At 45.1% G+C, this 22,430-nt stretch overlaps 1 protein-coding gene across 3 annotated transcripts; it reads right to left on the bottom strand.

Annotated features, from left to right (window-relative positions):
- Positions 1-785: 785 nt before the first annotated feature.
- Positions 786-21,672, bottom strand: agap2 (ArfGAP with GTPase domain, ankyrin repeat and PH domain 2). 3 transcript variants are annotated; one of them, XM_078288265.1, is made up of 20 exons: positions 16,461-16,691; positions 15,515-16,382; positions 12,808-12,866; positions 12,219-12,306; positions 11,752-11,837; positions 11,471-11,606; positions 10,797-10,931; positions 9,982-10,103; positions 8,699-8,857; positions 8,473-8,547; positions 7,954-8,058; positions 7,040-7,232; positions 6,300-6,425; positions 6,038-6,172; positions 4,804-4,863; positions 4,330-4,481; positions 3,992-4,082; positions 3,637-3,859; positions 2,650-2,941; positions 786-2,245 (listed from the first exon to the last, which is right to left on the bottom strand). In XM_078288265.1, exons 1-20 carry the CDS (start codon positions 16,689-16,691, stop codon positions 2,039-2,041), a joined length of 3,543 nt encoding a protein of 1,180 aa, XP_078144391.1. In that variant the 3' UTR covers positions 786-2,038. The 3 variants fall into 3 exon arrangements, with proteins under 3 accessions (XP_078144391.1, XP_078144390.1, XP_071771553.2); XM_078288264.1 differs by having other exon boundaries at positions 15,515-16,691; XM_071915452.2 differs by lacking the exons at positions 4,804-4,863; positions 15,515-16,382; positions 16,461-16,691 and adding an exon at positions 21,329-21,672.
- Between the last annotated feature and the right edge of the window lie 758 nt (positions 21,673-22,430).

Below are 22,430 nucleotides of genomic sequence, written 5' to 3'. Positions count from 1 at the left end.
ACTCCAGGAGTCACTGCCATTTTCCAAACAAGCTGTTGCATTTACACAGCCAGCTGTGGCATCACATGAAAATCCTTTCTTGTGCTTGCTTAGAAACATGCAGGAAGTCATGTTCAGCTGATTATTCACCGTGGGCAAGAAGCAACTATCGTTATAGACAATGATGAGTTATAAAAATAAATGTGGGTAATCTATGACCTCCAGTCCACCAATATAAACAAAACCAATGCTATTCTCAGAAAATCACTGAGTTACATCAGTTTGATGCTACTTTCCACGGTTTATACTATGAATTTCCATCGCAAAGACATATGTCAGGCTAAAAAGGTGGGTTAAGTGAATGCAGGTGGGTTTACCCTCCACTCCATCGTTGACAAGCTAGATATAGCCAAACAAGGAGCAAAGACAGACGCTGGCTAGCCTAGCTTGTTATTCCAGACACATTATGGGAACTCTGTGAACTAAATTACAGTTTCAACAGTCTTATTTCGATACTAAAATCAACTTCTCGTCAATGTATCCTATTTATGATAAATTATTACTGTTGCTTACCCATAGAAGGAAGTACGTATTTGGTAAATACCACTCTTCTCTTTTATTCTTTTCAAAGGGATTCCGGTGGTCGTCGCATATTGGTGACGCATGTCAACAAAAGTGCAGTAAAGGCGCCACCTAGAGTCTGGATGTTTCATTGCAATAAAGAAGATAGAAAATTATATATAACAAACAGAAACGTTAGGAAATATACACTTCGGCCCATACACAAAGACAAAGCAAAACACAAATGATAATAATAATGCTAATAAAAAAAGTTTATTTTATTTAGGTCACCATTTCTTTTAGCTCATGAAGGTTTCACATGACCCACAAAGTGTCAATAATGACACTCCCTTGCTATGTAACCTCATCATAGTTCACTGGAAATTCATGGGAGACCTACACAACATTGATATGAATGATTATGTTGCTGCCTCATCTAATGTCATAATCTTCATGTAGTCTTTAGTCTATCCCAAATAAAAATTTCAACAAATAGCCACATGTTTATATATGTAAAAGCATCCGATTACTGTTTTCTATGCTTTCATGACATGTATGAGAATAAGAAATTATAAAAGACAATGAAAAAACAAACTTGACAATCATATATTTTCAAAACTACTAGTAAGAAACCATTTACAAAATTGAGTCTTATTCTTTCTGACTTTTAAGTTGTATGTTCATTACAGTTTAACATTAAATACAGTATGTAGTAGGTACATTTACAGTATATTAAAACGTCATATCTTTAACCTGTGAGAGTAACACTGACATATTTCATATTTCAAACCATTCATTTTTCTAGTCTAAGTAGAATGTCATAATTATTTCAGTTGGTTCATCACTGAAAAACAATTTATATCGGTCAAATTGACCATTGTACTGTTGCAACAGGCACACATAACTAACAACATGACATACCGTATGTTTATACTTTATTTGTAAAGCCAAAGAAAAATAACTGTTTTGGTCCAGTCACAACAAATTTGAAGAAAGCATCACCCTCTCAATGCATTAATTCTCTCACGACAGTGGCCATACAGTCAGCCAACACAGTTTGCTCTATCCACTTTCAGTCTCAATCAACTCGGACAGCTTGTTGCCCGTTCATCATCATAGCTGGATTATTGCACTTCTTTCGGAGGAAGTGAAACAGAAGCAGTTACACTGTCTGCTCTAAAATTACTAAAGACAGCTACAAAGTTCTACTTGAGTCATTTTGAAATGAGGTCAACAACAACACATGTTTCAGCAATATATCTATCATCAACAAATTGAGTGAATATTGCTTTTCAGTTGTTTGATATGTTGTTCAGTCTTCAGAAAGGAAAGTTTTCTCTTTAGTACTATATAGCATGTTATCGCCCTGCCCATAGTCATTGTTCTTACAGCCCTCCCCAAAGTCAGCTCTGTCTGTATCCATGGTTTCTAAGGTTTCTAAGCTATGTGCATCTGCATGTTGCCACCGGCCCGTGTGTGGTAGCATTTTCAGTCCAAGCTACGACACCCGTTTCCTGGAATTGGTCCGACCCAGGCTGGCAGTGCTGGACCGGCGGGAGAGGACGGGCGTGGCAGTGGTGGGGGACGTCTCGTTGGGGCAGCCGTGTTGTACCAGGATATCGACGCAGCCTTTGCTTCCCGTTTTTCTGGCCATCATCATGGCGGTCTGGCCTTGGCTGTCCTTTGCTTTCACATCACTTCCGTACTGCGGGTGGGAGAGATTCAAACTGTTAACCACTGCTCATGTGTTCATTCACCAACAATAAGGACTGCACCTATTCAATGATATTTGTTCACCGTAAACCTAATTATCAGTGTGTTATTCCAAAGGTGAGACAGTGTGCTGTGAAATGCTTCTCTTTGAACCTACACCACATCATTAACATTCATTTTCAGTGCCACGAAACAGGTTGCTATGCATACAACAAGCATTGCTGCAATATAACACAATACAATATGCATACATTTCTAAATCTGAGTAGAAGAAGTAGAAGGTCCTGCTGTATTGTGAAATTTCTCTGTTCTCCCCCTGTCTATTTTCCCTGTATTATCTGAAAAGTTAACAATATGAAGAAGCAGAGTGGACTTGTGCAGAAAAGAGAGACCCACCCAGACGAGCAGCTGGGTCATGACTACATCTCCCAGCTGACAAGCGGCGTGCAGGGCGGTGCGAGGCGACGAAGGAGACCCGGCCGGATGGGCATTGATCTGTTCCTTGGTGCTGTGGGCCAGCAGCAGCAGCAGCCGGGGCAGGTCCCTCTCGGTCACCGCAGAGAGCAGCCGCACCGCCACGCTGCCGGAGCCTGCGTCCTCTGTGAGCTGGACGCCCGAGACCGACACAAGAGGCGCCACAAACACCCGCTGCTCGTACTTGGCGCGAATCCACGACTCCCTCTCCTCACTGGTAAAAGAGGCACACACAGGAGAGCCAGTCATGCATATGTAACACACACACACACACACATCAAAACATCAAAGTGTAAGTGTAAAGCATGCACCATGGCACCTCTCCACGGATGGATGTCTTGTTGCTGCAGCACACTTACTGCCAGATGTTTCGCAATCAACATGAATGCAAATTCAGTGTCATTATATTACATATTCATATTTAATTTAGATTTAAACTACAAGGCACTTGGTGGAGCACAAAACTCCACCAACGCTGAACAATCTTCCAGCAAAGCTCTGTAACAGTTTGTTTATTATTTGTCTTCTGGGTTTGATTTTCCGACAAATCAGTAGGTGTATTCACTGCTGTTTAGCAGCCGGCTTGGAAGCCCCGGATGTCAGACATTCTCACCAGCGCATAAACTCAGCATAATACTTATGGCAAAAAAACAAAAATCATCTGATGGCAGAAATCCCAGATCTGGATCACCACCAAAATCTAAGCCACTGATCTTTGGGCCAACTGCTCTCTGTCCGCCAGATTTCAGCCAAATCCATTTGTAACGTTTTGAGATATCTTGCTAACAAACAGATAAACAGACAGGAGTGAAAACATAACCTCCTTCCTACTTTGTAGTAAGAAGCAATAGAACTGTTAACATATTGGCTCATTTGCAAGTATTGACTGCAATCTCCACTAGTGCCCACCGTGTTGCGTTCGGTGTGGGTTTGGTCCTGCCCCGGGTGCATCTCTCCCAGATGCTGTTGGCCATGTGGTTTCCGATGGCGGCCAGGACCTGCGTGAGTTCGCCGGGCCAGTCGTCCAGGTCCAGTGAGCGCACGCGGGACAGGTGCGTCCCCAGGTTCCGGTGGATCCCTGAGCACTCGATGCAGATCAGCGCCCCCAGGTTAAGACTGGCCCAGGTGGGATCTGGAGGACAAGAGGGACGGAGAGAGACAGACCGGTTACAAGAAGGATGACTGTACTGAACTTACAGAATAAGTCTGCAGCTAGAGGGACACATGCAGAGGAAAAAGGGTGAGGGCAAGTCTAAGAACTCACTTGGTGCCTCACAGTCCACACACAGACCGTTGCCCTTGGCATTACGGATGGCCTGTATGGCTACTGCCTCACTCTGGCTGCTCCTCCGTGCCTACAACATTCACACACACACACACACACACACAAAGATACGCAAAGATACATAGCACTTAACACAGACGCATGGCACATCACAGGTAGATAAGCTGTACCTATCTTTAGAGAACAAATGGCATTTAAGCCTATGTTAGGTACAAAAAACAGCTTTCTCTATAAAGGGTGACTGCCAATGATTATTAACTATCCATACAACCCCACTGGATCATCCACTGATGGGAATATTGTGTGAGTTTCTTCACCTTGTTTCTGCCACTCTCGCAGGACTGCAGGCTTGCCAGGATCTGGCTCTCTATAGCCGCCACCCAGGAGTCTCTGTCCTCCAGGCTCTGGGCCTCAAAGTGCCACGTCTGCCCGGTGAACGACACGATGATGAAGTCTGCGTTCTCCTCCTCTGCAAGGACAAGGCAGGCAGCACAAACACAACTGAGATTTGCAATGTGCAAATGGAGAAATGAATTATCGTGGATTATTATAATGAGGATTATGAATCCGTTGCCAACGAAGGAATTACACCCAAAAAAAAAACACAAAAGAGCAATTTGATGGAAGGTGGAAACAGAAAACTCTTGGGGTTATTATTATGAAAACAAGCCGATGAACAACTCAAATGTGTGATGCGGCTGTCACACAGAAAGGAAAATGCACAGAAAAAAAGATACTGCATGTAAAACAGAAACACAAGCTGATTCGGTTCCATCACCCTCGCTTGTTACCTGTCTTATTAATGTTTCTCAAGCTACCAAAGCTCTTTAATTTCCACATTTTGCGTTTGGCTGCAGAGCAAGAGATAAGCACAGGAAAAGGAAGAAGAGAAAACAGAGAAAGACAAACACGAGTGGTGAGAATAGGCTGTAAAGACATTTTCAGCAGAAGACAAAACATCTTCACTAAACAAAACCCTTACAGGGGGAAGAGGCAGAGGCGGAGCACAGAGGCATAAGAAAACTGTAGTAGACATACATATCGTCTGATGGGTTCAGGTTATTTATAATAGCATTTCCAGGAGATATTCAAAAGACGGCGAGGATCAAACGCTCCCCTGCTTCAAACAGGCCCAAAAAACATATCCGTGCAAACTTGTGACTGATGTTCTCTTGAATGTATTTTTAGAGCAGAAGTCATCGTTTTGCTTCATTTTGTATGCCCTAGATTAGCAGCTCCGCCATTTGGTTTGTAGTCCAAAATCCCTGTGGACAATATGACTGGCTTTTCGAAAAATGCTAAAAATAAAGGTTGTGTTGAATGGATACCCACGAGACATAGACTATTACGTTTTGTTCCAGAGGTTAAAATATATCCACTGGCATCACCTTTGTGAATTTTGATCTTTTAGTTACTTTTCATATTGATTTGTGCTAATGAAATGCTAATCACTGGGCAAAGCAGACTGCAATAGCACTGATGAAATTATTACGATTTTCATACCGTTGCATTGAATAGTTATTAAAGTTGATATTATTCATAATATAGTTATAATTGCTTTGTTCTTGTTAGTTCTATTCCAGTTGTTGTGATCTCCAGTTGATGCTAGCTACAGGCTAACAGCTATTGTAGTCCTCTGTCCCAAACCATTAGCATTTTGCTAGCAACAATCGATATAAAAAGTAATTGAAGGACGAAAATTCACAAAGGTGATGTTAGTTGATGTATTTTATTTCATGGAACAAAATGTATTATAGCTAGAAAGACTCTGTGTAGCACAGACTATTTTTGGCAGTTCTTGCAAATCCCACTCATATTTTCCATAGGGATTTTGGACTACACACTTTATCTTCTAGTTATTTATTTAGCTTCCACCAATGCTGTTTTTCCTGTTGATGCATTTTCCTATCCACTAGTAGTAGTAGTAGTAGTAGTAGTAGTAGTATACTAGCAGTAGTAGTAGTAGTGCTTTAACAGTCAGATTTTTCCTGGTAAAAACTGAAGTAAATCTGTGTTTTAAGTCACCTTCAGCTTGCCCAACGGCTGCATCTCCTTTCTGATTCATGCTCTTCTTCCTCCTGTTCTTCTTCCTGTCGCTCATGGGAGATGATTGGCTGGGGTCTTTTCCAGCGAAGGGATTGGCTGTTCCTTCAAGGGCATCTGACATTTGGGTGTAAAATAATGAATCATACATGACACCATGCACAGTCTTACCAGAGCTCACAGCTAGAAAGTATTTTCTAGCAGGCAGAGGGTCTGAAGCGTTTTTATTTCCTACAGTACATACCAACACTTTGTGCCTTGGTGGACAAGGAGGAGGGACAGCGCTGAAGTCCTCTATCCCCCCCTTGAGGGGATAGACCACCTGACCTGTCATCAGCTACAGGCAGGTTGGCTGGACACAACTGAGCACCTGATGGAGAGAGAGAGAGAGAGAGAGAGAGAGAGGCATTTATATTTTAAAAAAGTAAGCACGATACCATGTAATACAACACAATACCACACCATACCATACTGAACCACATCACAGTATACCATATGATACCATACTGTACTATGCTATGGTACCATACCACAGCATAGCATATACTGTATATACCATACTGTTTCATACCATACCATCATATGATACCATATCATACTGTACCATACCATGTGTTACTGTTCTACTGTTTTGTGTTCTTATTTTTCTAGTATCCCATTGTAAAACACATTGTAACCAGTTTAGAAAGGTTAGAATGGTGCTATATAAATAAAGTTCTGCTATACTGTAGCTTGCAATACAATACAATACAATACAATACAATATAACTTCATATGTCCCCCCTTCATGTCCAATTTAGTTCGGAACATTTCCACAACATGCACACAAGTTTAAGTCAAGTTTCTTTGTGTAGCTCTTAATCACAGTTAAAGTCTCAAAGGACTTCACAACGCCCACATTATGAAACAATAAATAAAAATGAAACAATTCCCCAACTTTAGACCCTCAATAAGAAGTTTACATGCACAGATTACATGAAGTACCTGTACCGGTGCTTTCAGTGGTTGCCAGCTCCTTGCTCAGCCCGTTAACTCCAGGTGCGGAGCCGGTGGGGACGGGGGACGGGCCGGCCGAGGGCCCTGCAGGAGCGACGGCCCTCGGAGGACGTTTCCCAGGAACCTTCACTGTCACACGCAGCAAGTCAATCTCTTTCCCGTGGGTATTCTGCATGTAGTCCTGGAACCAACAAAATATCACACATCAGAAATTCTCCTCAGGGATACAGATTATTTTGGTGGGGTGTAAAGTTCTCTGAAACAGCCTTTAGTCCATGTGACACTTAAAGTCTCCTTCAAAGCAAATATAAATGAAAAACTCTATCACAAATGTTGCATCACCTTTAATATTTTCAGAATAAACGCCCTTACAAAAAAGTCACATGTGAAAACCCACATGTGAATTCAAAGCACGTGTGCGTTTTGGACACATGTTGGTTTTCCTACGTGAACATGTGAAATTTCCCCATTGACATTTTCACCTGAGAATTGTCTCTCTGCGTGTGAAATGAAGTTTTCAATGTGACACAAATATTGACATATCTAACAGCAGGTGAAAATGTGAAAAAAAAACATTCACATCGGAAAAAAACCACTTCATCTAGAAATTGTTCGCATGTGAAAACCAACATGTGTCTAGAAAGCACATGTGTTCTGTGAAAACCCACATGTGACTTTTTTTGCAAGGGACCATATTAAGCAAAAGATTCAAGGCATATTTGGTGATGTTTTAGGACCCTGAAAATGTGGCCTGTGTTGAACCTTTACTGAAGGTGAAACTCCATGCAGTCCCAGACAGCTGTGGGCAAAACTAGAGAACTGCTGATATTCTCTGCACAGTGAAAACTCCCTCAGCCGTTTCACCATTGTATCGATCTGGTGTTCTCGTGGTGTTCTCTTACACTGGAGCTGGAGTGGTAAGACAGCGTGCCATTGTTGGACAGGGTGACGTATTTCTTCTTCCACTCCTTATTCAGAGAGCTCCCACTTCTCTTCCACAGGATGCTCTGTCAGAAACAAGGACCAAGGTCAGAGCAAGCAGCGCTCTGCATCTGCTCCTATCTGCCTGATTTAGAGCCAGCACACCAGAGCAAAGCCTATTCAAAGTGTAGCAGTGTAACAGAAAGAGCGGCCCGACACAGCCAACAACAATAGCTGAAAGCACTTCCACATTATTAATAGAACACCCTTGAGAAAGGTTGAAAAGATGAAACAACAGATTTTTTTGTGCTGCTTATGTAAGATAAAATAAATAGGTGTGTGTATTTTTGCTCTGTTTGGTCCCCCTCTTGTTGGTGAAGAGGGAATTGGCACGTATTATTGCGCCGCGAGGATGCTGAAGCATGTAAATACCCACTTCATTGCAGACCCTTTGTTGTTTTTATCATCGCTTTCACTCTGCGCTGTGATGTCAAACAAACCTGCTTGATGGGAATGGCCCGCCCGCTGCCTAGGTCTCCTTTAGGATCGGCGGCCTTTTTCTCCGAGTCTCGGTTCTGAAAGAGATCCAGAGACAGGGATGAGTTGCAAGATTTCAGCAGAGAGGGAGGCGAGCGCACGGCGGAGCACGGGACCGACATGACAGCGTGAGATGACAGGAGACGGGGAGAAAAGGTGCGATGAGAGAGGCAGTTGGCGACGACTGACCTTGAAGAGGGAGGGCCGTCTGTGGGGGATGTTCTTCAGGGAGCGCGAGTTGACACTGCCGCCCCCCTCTCCCCCCGCGGCCACCCGCAGCTCCCTGTGACCGACCACAGGGGTGGAGGGGAGGGAGTAGGGGTAGTCGCTGCTCTGACCATTACTGGCCTGAGAGGAGGAGCCGGGAGAGGGAGGAAGGTCGAGAGGTCGGGGGGGAGGGGGAGGGTGGGAGGGATGGGAACAGAAACGTGAAGGGAGAGATGGACAGAGAGAATGGGCTGAAATTGATATGGTGAGATGAAACGGACAAAACAGGTGAAACAAAATTTGCACAAAAAAAAAGTGGGTGAGGATCGACAGATTGTATTTTGCAGTCGTCGATCAATGTGCATAAGGGTAATGTGATGCTCATGAAGTCGAGATGGATGCAGGGAAAGTGATGGACTGTACTGGAGACGGGACTGAGGGATGGGATGAGATTTCACTTTGCTGGATGACTGTAACCTTATAATGTACCTCTATATCTCTTCCATGGGTGAACGCTCAACTACCACAATTGTCTGTTTGCAAGATCCGTAGCGAGCATCACATTTTTACTTTAATTATGAAAATCTATCTTAAAAAATGCATTTCTAACATATCCACAAACAAGGGAAACAAAGCATTCTTGAGGTGATATTATTTCCTTTTCTGCTCTGGAACATACTTTTCAATTGCAAACAGTCCAGACTTTGCCTGTTTGCAATTATCAATGTTGAGATATGCAGAGAAAAAACTGAAACCCTGAGTAGCTCAGTAAAAGCAGATTCCTAAAGCCACTGATGTTGGAGGGAAAGATGCTCCAGAACCTCTAAAGTGGGGAGCAGAAAAATGAAAATGTTCAACCAAAGTGAAATATTGCTTTAATTTTGAGCAAAACACCAGCAGGGCTAGTCGATTATCATCTGTGTACTATTTTAATTAGGTCTTATTTAATATTTGGCTACAGTGGAAAAGGATTGTGCTTACCTAGACAGAAAAACAATAACCATGGGTGAAGAAGTTTAAGTGTTCATACCTGATTACATTGTTACCGCTGCGCGACATACTCGTAACTCCAGCTTTAAGGCTTTTCATTTCCTTTTAACTGAAACTGCATTATAGCCCTTGATGTGCTGACTAAGTTTCACGTCCCTCAGGCTCGTGGTACTCATTAAAACCCCAGTGGAGGATTTCAAAACGACACGGTCATCTGTTAGAAAACAAAGAGCAGCTTTCTTCCCGTTGGACACGCAGGTGTTTGAATGCGTTACCTGGCCGGGGAAAGATGCTGATCCGGGGGTGGAGCCTCCGGAGTGACTGGGGGAGTTGGGCAGAGACTTGCAGGAGGCCAGGAGGGCCGCCTGCTTCTTCTGAGCCACGATCTTCTGGGCAGCTGAGGGGGGAGGAAGAGACAGCGATCATCTTGGGTAGATGATAAATTGTCTTTTAAAATACGTTGCAAAAAACTTCTCTACAGACACAAAAACTGTTCTTCTCGGACGATCGGGTAACAAATTATTCAATATTCTTGTTGGTATGGGAGTATGGTGACACTATTTACATGTATGCAGCACCATATACACTTAAATCATTAGATGTTTTATCTCATAGTCCTCTGAGATTTACAACAGATGACAGCTTTCAGACACATCACTGTGATTTGTACCAGAGGGTAGCTTGGTCTTCTCTGTCAGAAGAGACTTGCACTGCTTACTTTAGATTTACAAAGCCCTCCCAAGGAAAATCACCCATATATCTCACATCACTTCTACAGTACAGGTTAAGGAATTGTATCACAAGATCTCAAGACTCGACAAAAAAGCTTTTAAATGTTTTGCTCCAGCTAGATGGAATGAATTGCATCAGGATCTGATTCTGGATCATCTGATTTCTTTTACTGGGTTTATAATTTTAATTGAATCCTCCATAAACACCTCACTTGTACCTGCAAAAGGTTAAATTTGTGTGATTGGAGACATGGACATCTTGGCTTTAATCTTAGTCTTTTTTTTACCCCATATTCTTGAATTAAATTCTTCTTTTTTGTGGTTTTTGTATTGATGTCTGGTTTTTCTTTTCAACTCACCCTCAGAGAACACGCGGTCGACGTTGAACCCATAGGTGGCGCAGGTCTCGTAGAACAGGGAGTGGCGCACGTCGATACACAGCTGTCTGGCTCTCTGATCCTCGATCACACGAGGGTTGGTGCTGCTGATTTTGTCTGAAGTAAAAATGGAACAGTGAATAGAAAACTCAGCAACCAAGTCACAATACTGGTTTGTTTGTTTCAGTATGTACAGATCATTAACAGGATACAATGCAAAATAAAGTCTGGGCTAATGTCTTATTTTTGAATATACTCAGTTTATACTCATCTGTTGGCCATATCAAACCACTATCAGGGCTGTTCCTTCTTAATTAGTTTTAGTCGGCGCAGTTGCTTTTTTAGTTAATTAGTCAATTAATGTTGCATGACTAATTTCCCGGAAAATAATAAGTCCATAAATATATGCTCTTTATAAAACACTAGGTCTAGAGGTCATTTTGCATGATTGCATTCATTTGTAGTAGGACAATAATGTTGGGGAAGCAGCTTCATAGATTTACCAATTAAATTAACTTATCTCTCTCTCTTGGCCCTGTGACAGTTAGACAGTTCAGAATGGTTTAGGGTCAGGAGGAGCCATACAACACACAAATAACAACGTCCCGCAACATGTAAATCTACTTGGCTGTGATTCGTGTGATTCGTGTGCTGACCTTGGGTGCCGACCACTATGACCGGGACGTCGGAGCGGTGCGCGCTGAGCTGGCTGTAGCGCTGGTAGAGCTCCTGGAAGCTGGCCTCGTTCTCCAGACTGAAGACCAGGAGCACCGCATCCACCCAGCTGCTGAACTGAAGGGGGGAAGAAGAAGGAGGGCAAGAGGAGGGGAGCGTCAGGGCTTGATAGATGATGAAATCTGCAGGTATTAGAATTTATGCATGCTCTCTCTCTTTCTCTCACTCTCTCTCTCTCACACACACACACGGAGACGCGCACCTGTGCATCAGGTGGTCCAGCTTCCTCCCGGATCAGTAATAAATGACTCTGTCCGTCCACCAGCACTTCCTTTTTATACCTGCCGCCTGACAAGGACAATGACAATGACAATGACAGACAAGTCAGCCACCAGCACACCGTCAGTGGCAGCGCGACACAGCTGCTTTTTAGAGAGGATGAAGCCGCATCACAGAGCAGGCTGGGAAACACGTTACTCGGACATCTCATTAACTTGCAAGGCACTTGACCGGCCGCAAAAGCAAAGTACAAGATAATGTTTAGGTTTTTATTTACATATGAAACGATAAAGTGACATGGACAGAAAGGCTATGGACTCAGCCATTATGTAAATCAAAATCAGCTACTGTAATATTTACGATTTATAAGCAAAATTTAGCACTCTTTTTTATATTGAAAACTACTTAACTCAACAGTCTTTTGTGCGGTGTTTGTGCAGTGTGTCTTACCATCAGGCTTCTCGAGTGCAGCATAACTGCCTGTGATGTATTTGTTCACCAGTGCTGACTTGCCACTTTTCAGACTTCCCAGAATGCCCTGAGAGAAGGAGGAAGGAAACACACTAACATGAAGACAGGGTCATTCAGTCAGTGTGCATGATATCAGACATAACTCAGGCTAAACAGGAACACACTCAACACCACTAATAACAACTATGTCACTAACACCTATGTTAGTGTGTGTGTCTGTCAGCAGATTTTTGGTGGTGATCTGAATCTGGGATTTCCGCCATTAGACAATCACATGTTTTTAGCCAGAACTAATAAGCTAACAGAGATAGAGACTTATTTATACATCCTAAGGGTATGTTTGCAGGGTCAATAAATCAATTTGGCCTAAGGTTGAAGTGATAGGAATGATGTCTTTGGGTGTAACAGCAAGTTGGATAATTGTTAGTTATAAGGTGCCTTCTGACTATTTTTATGGAATTTTCTTGTAACAACATCTACTGTATAATGGAATGCCACAATCCTTTTGTTTCTAATTCAGGTGCATACTGGAAGTGAGTGCCAGTTAGCGACAACACTTTTGCCTTACCAGTCGCAGCTCTGGGATGGATCGACTTAAGGTCCACTCCTGGCTGTTGGCAATATTTACTAGAGAGAGAAAGACAGAGACAGACAGTCAGAGAGGCAGAGAGATTCATCATTTTGATCATGTACAGTAAAAAGGCCAATCGTCATAATGGCCAGTGGGAGAGCAATAAATCACACAGCTGCTGGCTGACTGGTAGCTATGAGCACATGTGTGGCCTGGCAGGTCTTCTTAATGAAAATAACCTTTTAGTCACAGCGGGGGTCCGAGAACGTGCAGCCACATCGCTGGTTATCCACTTTGCTCCCCATGTACAGTAAATGACGGGCAGTTATGTGATGGCTTACAATGCCCTTTACTATATGGTGCAGCTGCCATTCAAAGGTTTCTGCTCCTGTGTGGATTTGAATGGCATCTCGCCCTCTGAACTACAATGAACTGAGACACGCTGAGATGTTCTGGACTGTATGCCTGGCTGCGCACGCTAGTGTTCTGTACTGGAAAGAACACATGAACGTGAGCACGGACACACACATGCACACACACACACACACACACACACACAATGGTCAAGAGGGGTAGGGTCACACACAGCTGTGCCAATGTCCCTGCTGGGCAGAAGAGGTGGCATGCCCCCAATGCGATGTGACGTTCACACCCAGACACCCAGCTGCAGCTTCAGAGGGAGCAGAGAGAGAGAGAGAGAGAAAGCCTTGGGAGAGACTGAGAGAGAGAAAGAGCAATTTATTCAGAGACAGGAGAAGAATAGATCAGAAAATACAGCAGGAGGGAGTGCAGGGGATGAAAAAGAGAGTGAGAGGCGACAGAGGAGACAAGGGAAAGGTGTTCTTGGCCGACTACAGAGGAAGTCGGACAGATATAGTGCCGACTATGCGCGGTGCGAGTGTGTGATGTATCTTTCAAAGACAGACGACGATTAAACTAGAGCCTGGTGCTAAATCCTGGCTGCACTGTCCAGGCCAGTAGCTCACAGATGCAGCCGGTGACGATGTGCTTTGGATGAGAAAAAAGGCGCTTACACACAAGCTGCCGCTGTAGGCAGCTTCCTGGGAAAAAAGGCAGCTCCTAGCACACCAACACAGAGATACACACACACATGCACATAGACACACAGACCTTCTCTATCTGAACCCAAGTCAAAGGTCTCTTTATGGGTAGGATCACATAAACCAAGGGCTCTTGCCAAGGTGATCAGACAGTGTGATCCTTCTGCTGCTTCGACACACACATTCTATGGAAAGCCGATTATCCACGCTGTCTCCTCCAAACCAATCGTGTGCGATCCCCTGCAACCCCCACCTCGCCTATAGCTGACATTCAAGGGGACAATTCTCTAACTTAATTCTTTTTCTGGAATGTTTTCAAAAGCCTCCCTCCTTGTGTCAACGTATGCTAACACACAGTCATGCACGCACGCACACACACACACGCACGCACGCACGCACCACTCCTCCTCCACCCCTCTGTTTCATCAGACTCTGCCTCTCTGTAGAAGCAGCGGCAGAAGCAGCAGTCCTGCCGGTTGCCATGGCAACACTTCCTCCTGCCCAGAGTGTGTGTGTGTGTGTGCGCGCGTGTGTGTGTGTGTGTGTGTATAGACTCACTACATGAGTGGATCCACAGTGCATGCCTAACAGCATGAATACACAATGAATGAATGAATACATGCACACACTCTCACTCCGGGCTTACACTCACTCTTTGAGCAAACATGTTTGTGAAAGAAACACACTGTTGTACGATACAGTCACCAACACGCACTGTAGATAAAAAAGCAGCGATGGCAGCTCGCAGCCAACCAGTGCAGATCCTACATCTTAAAATGCCACATGAAGGCTTTTTTGACATGATGAAATTTGAAAAGAATGCCAGACAGAGAGAGAGAAGCAGAGAGAGAGAAGGAAAACCAAAAACAAGCCCCATTTAGTGGCAGAACATGCAGTGGGTGGAATATCAAAGATGGGATTAGAAATGTTCTTTATTGGCTGTGGGACCACACTTCCTTTTGACGTGGGTGAACAAATATCGCTTCTTGTCTTTCCCATTCCAACCGTTTCAGTTTTATGGAAATAAAGCCAAGGCAAAATAAACCGAGAGCAGTGCAATCCATCTGTGATCATGCCAGCAGCTCTTCCAACCATTAGCTTCATTATGAGATTTAAACCCATGCTGTGCACGCTGCGTGTCTGTGTGTGTGTGTGTGTGTGTGCGTGCGTGCGTGCGTGCAGAGATTACCCCTCCAGCGGTGTGAAATCGGCCCGCGTTCTGAGGGGAATTAGATTAAGACTGTCCAAGATGATTCTATTGTCAGATCCCAGATCAAAGAACTTCATCTGTCGTCAATTTACAGTCACACATGGCTTCGGGAAATTCTTCCTCGGCACATGACACTATTATAGCCTTTAAATGTATTCTGTGTGGGGTTCTTTCAAAAGATCACCCCACCCAACCCCACCCCAACTCATTTTAAATGGATGCCTCTGCACGGATGAAATGGCTATGTCTGATAACTCCTTGGCATGGAATTGAACACAGGAATGTCTGTTTCTCTGATAATGTTTTGTTGTCATGGAGCCACATGAAGGGAGGAATTACAGCTGAAGAGGTGACACTGAGGTTGTGTGTTTGTGTGTGTGTGTGCATGTGTGTGTGAATGCTTATGTGTTGTTGTCAGTGAGCGACCGCCTACCTTCCTCCTCACTGGAATCTCTCTGTATATAGACAGGAGGCGCCGTGGAGGACGACCCCGCTGCCCCCGAACTGCTCTTGGTGAAAATACCGCTGATGAACTTGAGCATCTTCCTGTCCTTGGCGGAGCCTCGCTGTCCCTGGCCCTGCTGAGCCTGGGCCTCCCTGGCCAGCCCCAGGTCTTCAGAGAGGCTGTTCAGGTCACTGTTATCCAGGGTGCGGCTTTTACCCTTGCGCGGCGGTTTGGGGACCTGGCTGGCGGGGGCGGGCAGAGAGGCCGAACCCGTCTTCAACCTTTCCTTCCTGGGAATGTCTCTCACCGCGGCGGCCACCCCGCCTCCGATCTCCAGCGGCATCCCGGCTCGAACTCGCTCGGCCTCGTCTCGCAGATCCCTCCACCCTTCGGCCCTGCTGGCCTCGGCCCACGAGGCCCTGCAGGGGCCCGGCGAGCGGGTGGGCATCCGGCAGTCCTTGCGGTCCAGGCTCTGGGCCGAGGTGGGGCTGCGCTCCCTTCCCTCCCTCCCTTCCCGGCCACGGGTGGCCACGCTGCTGTGTGATTTCAGCAGACTCACGGGCCGCTGTCCCACTGGGCGAATAGGGAAGCTGCTCCTGGTCGGGGTGCGGCTGGGCTCCACCACCTCCGCTGGCGATGTACTGGTTAGTGATGGAGATCTGCATTGCTTTGCCTCTGAGGTGGAAAGCGTCTTCTCTACTCTTGTTAAGTCTGTTTCCGCAGACTTGGACTTGTGAGTTGTAGCTCTCTCCGCAGGTAAGGGGATCGTGAGGTTGCATGGTGGCTTTTCACCTCCTTTAGTTGGAACATCACCAACAGTGAGTACTTTGTCTTTCAAAGGGCTGAGGGCTTTTCTCTCTCCCTCTTGGAGTTCAGTAAATTCCCCCGCCTTCGAAATAGCAGCATCTTCAGCACTTTGCGGTTGTCTCTGAACCACTCCAGCTCCATTCTCTGCCCTCAGCGGTGTTCCACCTTCAGCCTCCACTCTTGCCCTGGCCTCTTCGCCAGCCCTTCCCCCTGGCCCAGACCCTGGCCCAGCTTCGGCCCCTTTCCCCTGGGTGTTGTTCTTGGCCTCCCCTCCATTCTCCTCCACAGCCTCTACCTTGACCAGGGTGAGGGAGATGAGGTAGGTGGTGCGTTGCTGCAGGGTGCCGCCTCCGCTCATGTGGTCAGGCTTCAGTAGACACACAGTAGATGAATGAAACCAGACACCAGTGACATGGACAACTGACAGTTCACCAGCGCGTTGAGATGTGACTCCTCGAAAGAACTTGACAGCAAGACAGAGACGAAAAACTTACATGGAGGGAGATTAAGTTTTCCCTCAGAAGATATGACAACAGAGATGCTACTGGTTTCATCCATCCCCCCACTCCCTATTTCTCTGTTTCAGATTCTAATTTCAGTCACGGATTGCTTCATTGACTGTGGTTTCCATTTCTCTGGAATTCAGAAAAAAATTCCTCCGTTCCTCACAACCTTGAATGTACTGTCAGTACATTCCAAGCGGCTCTTTTGTTCCTAGAAAACATCCAGTTCACATCTATCCAATGCATATGCATGCAGCTACTGAGGCAGATAAATCTTCATTATAGTGTCTGATGCCATTCCTCCTTGTAATTATTTACTTGACCTTATTTTTATGTGCAGCTCCCCCATCTTCTATGGTGATCAGCTCAGCCGCTTCACTCATCTTGTGCCAGAGCAAAAATCATGATTCAATTAGAAAAACAATTGCCCCGCGTCATACGTCATCAAGAAGGTGATAAACAGCAGCTGCAAATTGGACAAGAACAAGTCTTTAAAAAATCCTCAGCATCAACCTAAAGCTGCATGGTACAGAGCGCCCAAAGCTGTGTGCAGTCCAGTCCAGATCATGGGTTCTCATTCCGAGCCACACATGTGTTTTGACAGCAGCATCCATTCAGAGAGCGCGGCGGCAGGAAGGCAGGCAGTCTCGCGGACACACACAGGGAGGACATTGATGAGGGCTGAAGGGGATCGGGAGGAGAAGCCAACAGAAGAAGCCCCGGCGGATATGTGGAGATGCGTGACCGAGTCAGGGTGCGTCCGGCCATCACGCCCCTCTCGCTGTCTCCCCGGCTGGCTGTGTCCTCCGAGCGCATCAGGCGTTGAGCATGACAACAGAGCGCCGGCACAGAGGAGGCGCTGAGGCGAGTCACAGCTCAGCAGCTCCACCGGCTCTGAACGCTTCCGATAGAGACACACCGTCGCACAGGTTCAACGGGTCCACAGCAGAATCACACACACCCACACGCAGACACACACGCGCATGCACAGCTCTCCTCTCTCTCTCTCTCTCTCTTTCTCTCTCTCACAAACACACTGATAGGAATCTCCAGTGTCCCTCCCTCTACATGCCCCTCCTTGTTGCAATAGGCAATCCATACAATGCAGGAGGACCCTGCTTCTCTTCTATCCCTCTCCCTCCTCTATTCTCTCTCTCTCTCTCTCTCTCTCTCTCTCTCTCTCTCTCTCTCTCTCTCCTGCTGCCTCTCTCAGAAGGCAGACTGTGCAGGGTCCCTGCTCTTTATTGCTTATTCCCCCTATCCACATCCCCTCCCCTCCATCTTTCTCCCTCTGTGCCGGAGAGGAGGGGGGAGGCAGCAGAGTGGTGGGTGAAGGCTGGTGGTAAAGCAGCATACACAAGCTGGACCTGCTAAATGAGGGGAGACCGCAGGAGAAATGATCAGTGGCAGAGAGGGAAAAGGAGAAGGGAGAGGCGAGCTGGCTGGTCAAGAATGACAGTAAAAGAGATGGATGTGCATGTTTGTGGAGGAAAGAAAGAGAGGCAGGCAGGGTTTTTTTCCTAAGTGTCAATTCCCTGTCTCATTTATACAGCTGCCAGAATAGCATTATCAACATCATCCATCTGCCTTCAACAGTCTGCGTTTGTGTGTGCAAGTGTGTGTGTGTGTCAGTGTGTGTATTTGTGTGTGACTGTGTGTCTCTGTGTGGCTCCTCCTCAGTAGGAGGCTTGGCTTGTTTGTTGCTAAGGTGTTACAATCTTCCTGGCTCTGGTGGCACAATCATCTCCTCCATGTCCTTCCTTCCTCCTCCTCCTTTAGTACATTCTGTATCGCTCCCTCTGTATCGAAATGGTGTGTGAGCCTGTGTGTGTGTGTGTGTGTGTGTGTGTGTGTGTGTGCGCAGTACATGTGAGCGAGAGAAAGAGGTTTCCTGTGAACGTATTGATCTGTAGTCTATTGCCTACTACAGCATGTGTTCATTAGCAGAAGTGGGTAAGCTCTGGACTCACAGCACGAACCAAGCAATAGGGTGAGAGCATGAGGACATATTGGACATCAATAGTGGGACCACACAATGCAAAAAAATAAAATAAAATAGATTTATACATCTTTATCTTTGTGTAAATGAAACAAATCCATTCCAAGTTAGCAAAGCAATTTCCCCATTTTTAATAGATATGACATAGTATACGTAAAATGTTCTCTTTATGTTTTTAAAAGACGCACTTACTTAAGATAACTTACATGTCTATGCTTATAACCTATTTGTGCCATGAATTATATGGAATATACAAGTCAGAAAATTCCAATAACAACATTTTTTGTGCAAAAGTACAAAAGGAACTGCTGCAATTAAGCCGTGTGCAACAACAAAAACATTGCAGCAAACATGATTACACGTTCATCACTCGAATTATTACCGGGTGTAATTTCATGTTAATTACTCTCTGATTAAAAAAACTCCTTGATGTGAAATCAGTGGGTGCCTTTCCCCACAGCGCACCTCTCTCAACCTCCCACTAACATCCCATAATACATGATTTGACTGCCCACCTGCTCACCCCCCCCCCCTCCCTTCCACAGTCAGTGAGAGGGCAATAACTACTCACACTGAATACAAAGGACCTCTGACAACCGCCTTTGGCTCAAGGGGAAAATGCACAACCTCCAACGCAGAAGAAGAGTCGCTGATAAAGCCTCAAAAAAAGAATGAGTTGAGCTGCATTTAAAGCCATCACCGGGGAAATCATGTCAGAGGAACAACGTGATAGCTAAAATTATGTGTGTGTGAAAATCCAATTTTTTTGTAACAAGTGTGATGAAATGATGTGCTCACGTGTGGGGGCATGCACAGCTGAGTGCACATGAGGTTGCTGCAGCTGGCTGTGCTGCATGCTCAATCAAATTATCGTGATATAGATATCCACATATGGAAAGGGAGAAATCAGGTTGCCTTCAGGCGCAGATTTTTTAGACACACGCTCCCTCTCTTTGCTGTCTATCTCTCTTGATAGGAGGATAGACAGAAAGACAGACAAAAGCACACACACACACACACACACACCGACACCCATGGGCGGATGCTGTCAGATGGGCAGTGGCCAAGGGCAGTGGTCATGCTGGGTGATTTTTCATTTCTCCTTCACTGCGAGCTGTCCTCCCTCACCCCTCTTGCATCTATCTTCCTCTCTCACTCTCCCGCCATGCTGCAGTGAGCGCTGCCGGCCGCTATGAGTCACATTCTCATTTAAATGTCTTCATTTTGCTCCCTGGAGCATCTCACCCTTTCCTCCCTCTCTCTCTCTCTCTTTTTCTCCACCTTTTCCTTGGCACGCGGTCAGTTGACCACATCCCACTCGCTTATTAAGTCCAGCAGAGAGGTGGCTCTCTTTCTAGCGCCACTGAACTCTCCACTCACAGATCCAGGCCCCATGGAGGGAACAGCGGCTTTGATCCTCACCAGAGCATTGACACTCCAACCTAATTATGCAAAAATTCAATTGAATGCTTTTACGCGTAGGGATGCTTCTCACAACATGCCAAGATCTGGCAGATCCTAAAAAGACCTCAAAGCTTTTTGGATCTGGCATCGCAGAGTCCCAACAACTCATTAGGGGTCTAAATGACCTTCAATTCATAGTGAAATAGTGTAATGAGTGTGACAGGCTAATGAATAAATTGATGAAATCAAAAGGTTAGCCAATTATTTTCTATTCCATCCCATCTTTGCCCTAGTCAGACCTCATGTATACCATATCTATGCAGAACAGATATGCAAATGAGCGAGGTTGAAAAATGCAGGCGATGCTACTGTAAGATATTGTGACACAGTGACAAGAAAAGGGTGGGAGGGAGAGAGTGCAGGAAATGATGTAAAATGACAAACTTCTCATGTAAAGGCCCTGTTTGTCTGAGAGGAAGTGGCTTTGAGGGCAGTTGCAGATTGGCAGACAGGAAGTAGGCCACACAGCAGGTTTCATCCTGCTGCCATGGCGATGGCTGCTGAGGGATGCTGCCATTGGTTGCCTGTGTCCCGAGGCTGACTGATAAATACATGCCGCTACAGACCGGGCCACCGGGAGGTGAATTTTTACCCTCCAAGTGAAATGAGAATGAAAATGGAGGTTGACTGAGCGACTCTTCCCCTCAGAGACACCGACTGAGACAGGAAGCACAGAGGAAGATGTTATCGTGACGCACGCATCGTGTTTCCTCACTACCCCACCTCTGATGTTGAGCAAAAGCATGGCAAAAGTCTGTCAAACAAAGACAGCATTGTGTGTTCACTGAGATGCAAAACTTTAAAAGGTCATGAAGACTTTATCTGTTCATCATAACCTAGAAATCCTTTATCACTTAAAATAAAGTGAGCATAATAAGGCCATGCAGCCAAATCTGATGACATGCTAATAAATAATTTATCAATATAGCATATGAGGATGATTTTATGCCTCTATGTTACTTTCTTCCCTGAATACAAGCAACAAAATTTAAGCACCACTGCAACCGTCTGTAAGAAAGATGAGCTTACCTTGAATGCTGTGGAGGTAAACCTTCAGGCCGGAACGCAGTTGTTGATCCCCGACCCTTTCAAACTGCTTCAAAAGTCTGTTGATTGCATTCTGAACAGATTCATGCCTTTTAACCTCTGCTTTTATCGCAGTGGAGTTTACCGATTTACTGTTGCTATTCATCCTGGCATATGGATCTGCAGTAAACTGAAGCAAACTGCTTGCTTCAGCCCATTTGAACTGCTGGCTTTTTGTCCCACAAATCAACACGAACCCACGACAGAGAAGCAGCGCAAAAAAACGGTAGCTTAGTGTCTCTCTCTCCAGACCACAAAAACTCGGCTCACAGCAATGTGTGTCTCAGTTTCCTCTGCAGGTTTTCAACTGAACTCACTTCCTTATTTCAATACAAAACCATATTCTCTGCTGTGTGACAGCTCTGACTGCTCTGGAGAACACGCTGAAAAGGCTTCTTAACTTCTGCCTCTTACAACACACAACACGATTTACTGCCACCAGTAAATAAACTGTAATGATCTATACCGCTATAATAACAAGTGATGGGTTTTGGCCTTGTTCAGTGGTATTAAAGGAGAATACCACTCAATTTTTAACTTTGAAATATGTTATTCCTTTGCTGACAGGATGGCCTATATGAGCAAACATTCACTACTGTCACACATTGCCAGCAACAACAGAGAGGAATTTGTCCCACCCTCGAATCTGTGATGTCTCACAACTGTAAACTCAAAAAGCACATGAGATGCAACAGATGAAAATGGTGGCTTTAGTGCACTGGGTGATTTTTTTTATTTATCAATGTACATTTTCTGGTTTAGATCAGACTGCATCAGTACAATGTACTGCAAAGTTCTTTTGGATGTGAAAAAATCGGAAAAACACTAAGTTAGTCTCATTGTCAGTAGAGCAGCTCCATGCTACACAGCAACAGGATGTCACAGATTAGAGTCTTGGTTTTCTGATTTCTAGCTTTGGTAGAGTTTGGTTGATTTTAACAAATACTCAATGACTGTCCATAAGAATAATATGAACCACAATATAATAATATATGTGAATTTTTAAATTGAGAGGTATTAGTAGTATGCTATTTGTTTAGTAGTG

Source organism: Centroberyx gerrardi, chromosome 14 (genome assembly GCF_048128805.1).
Source record: "Centroberyx gerrardi isolate f3 chromosome 14, fCenGer3.hap1.cur.20231027, whole genome shotgun sequence".
Classification (NCBI taxonomy): Eukaryota; Metazoa; Chordata; class Actinopteri; order Beryciformes; family Berycidae; genus Centroberyx; species Centroberyx gerrardi.
The sequence above is the reverse complement of the archived record's forward strand: the minus strand, read 5'-3'. Positions and strand labels throughout refer to the sequence as shown.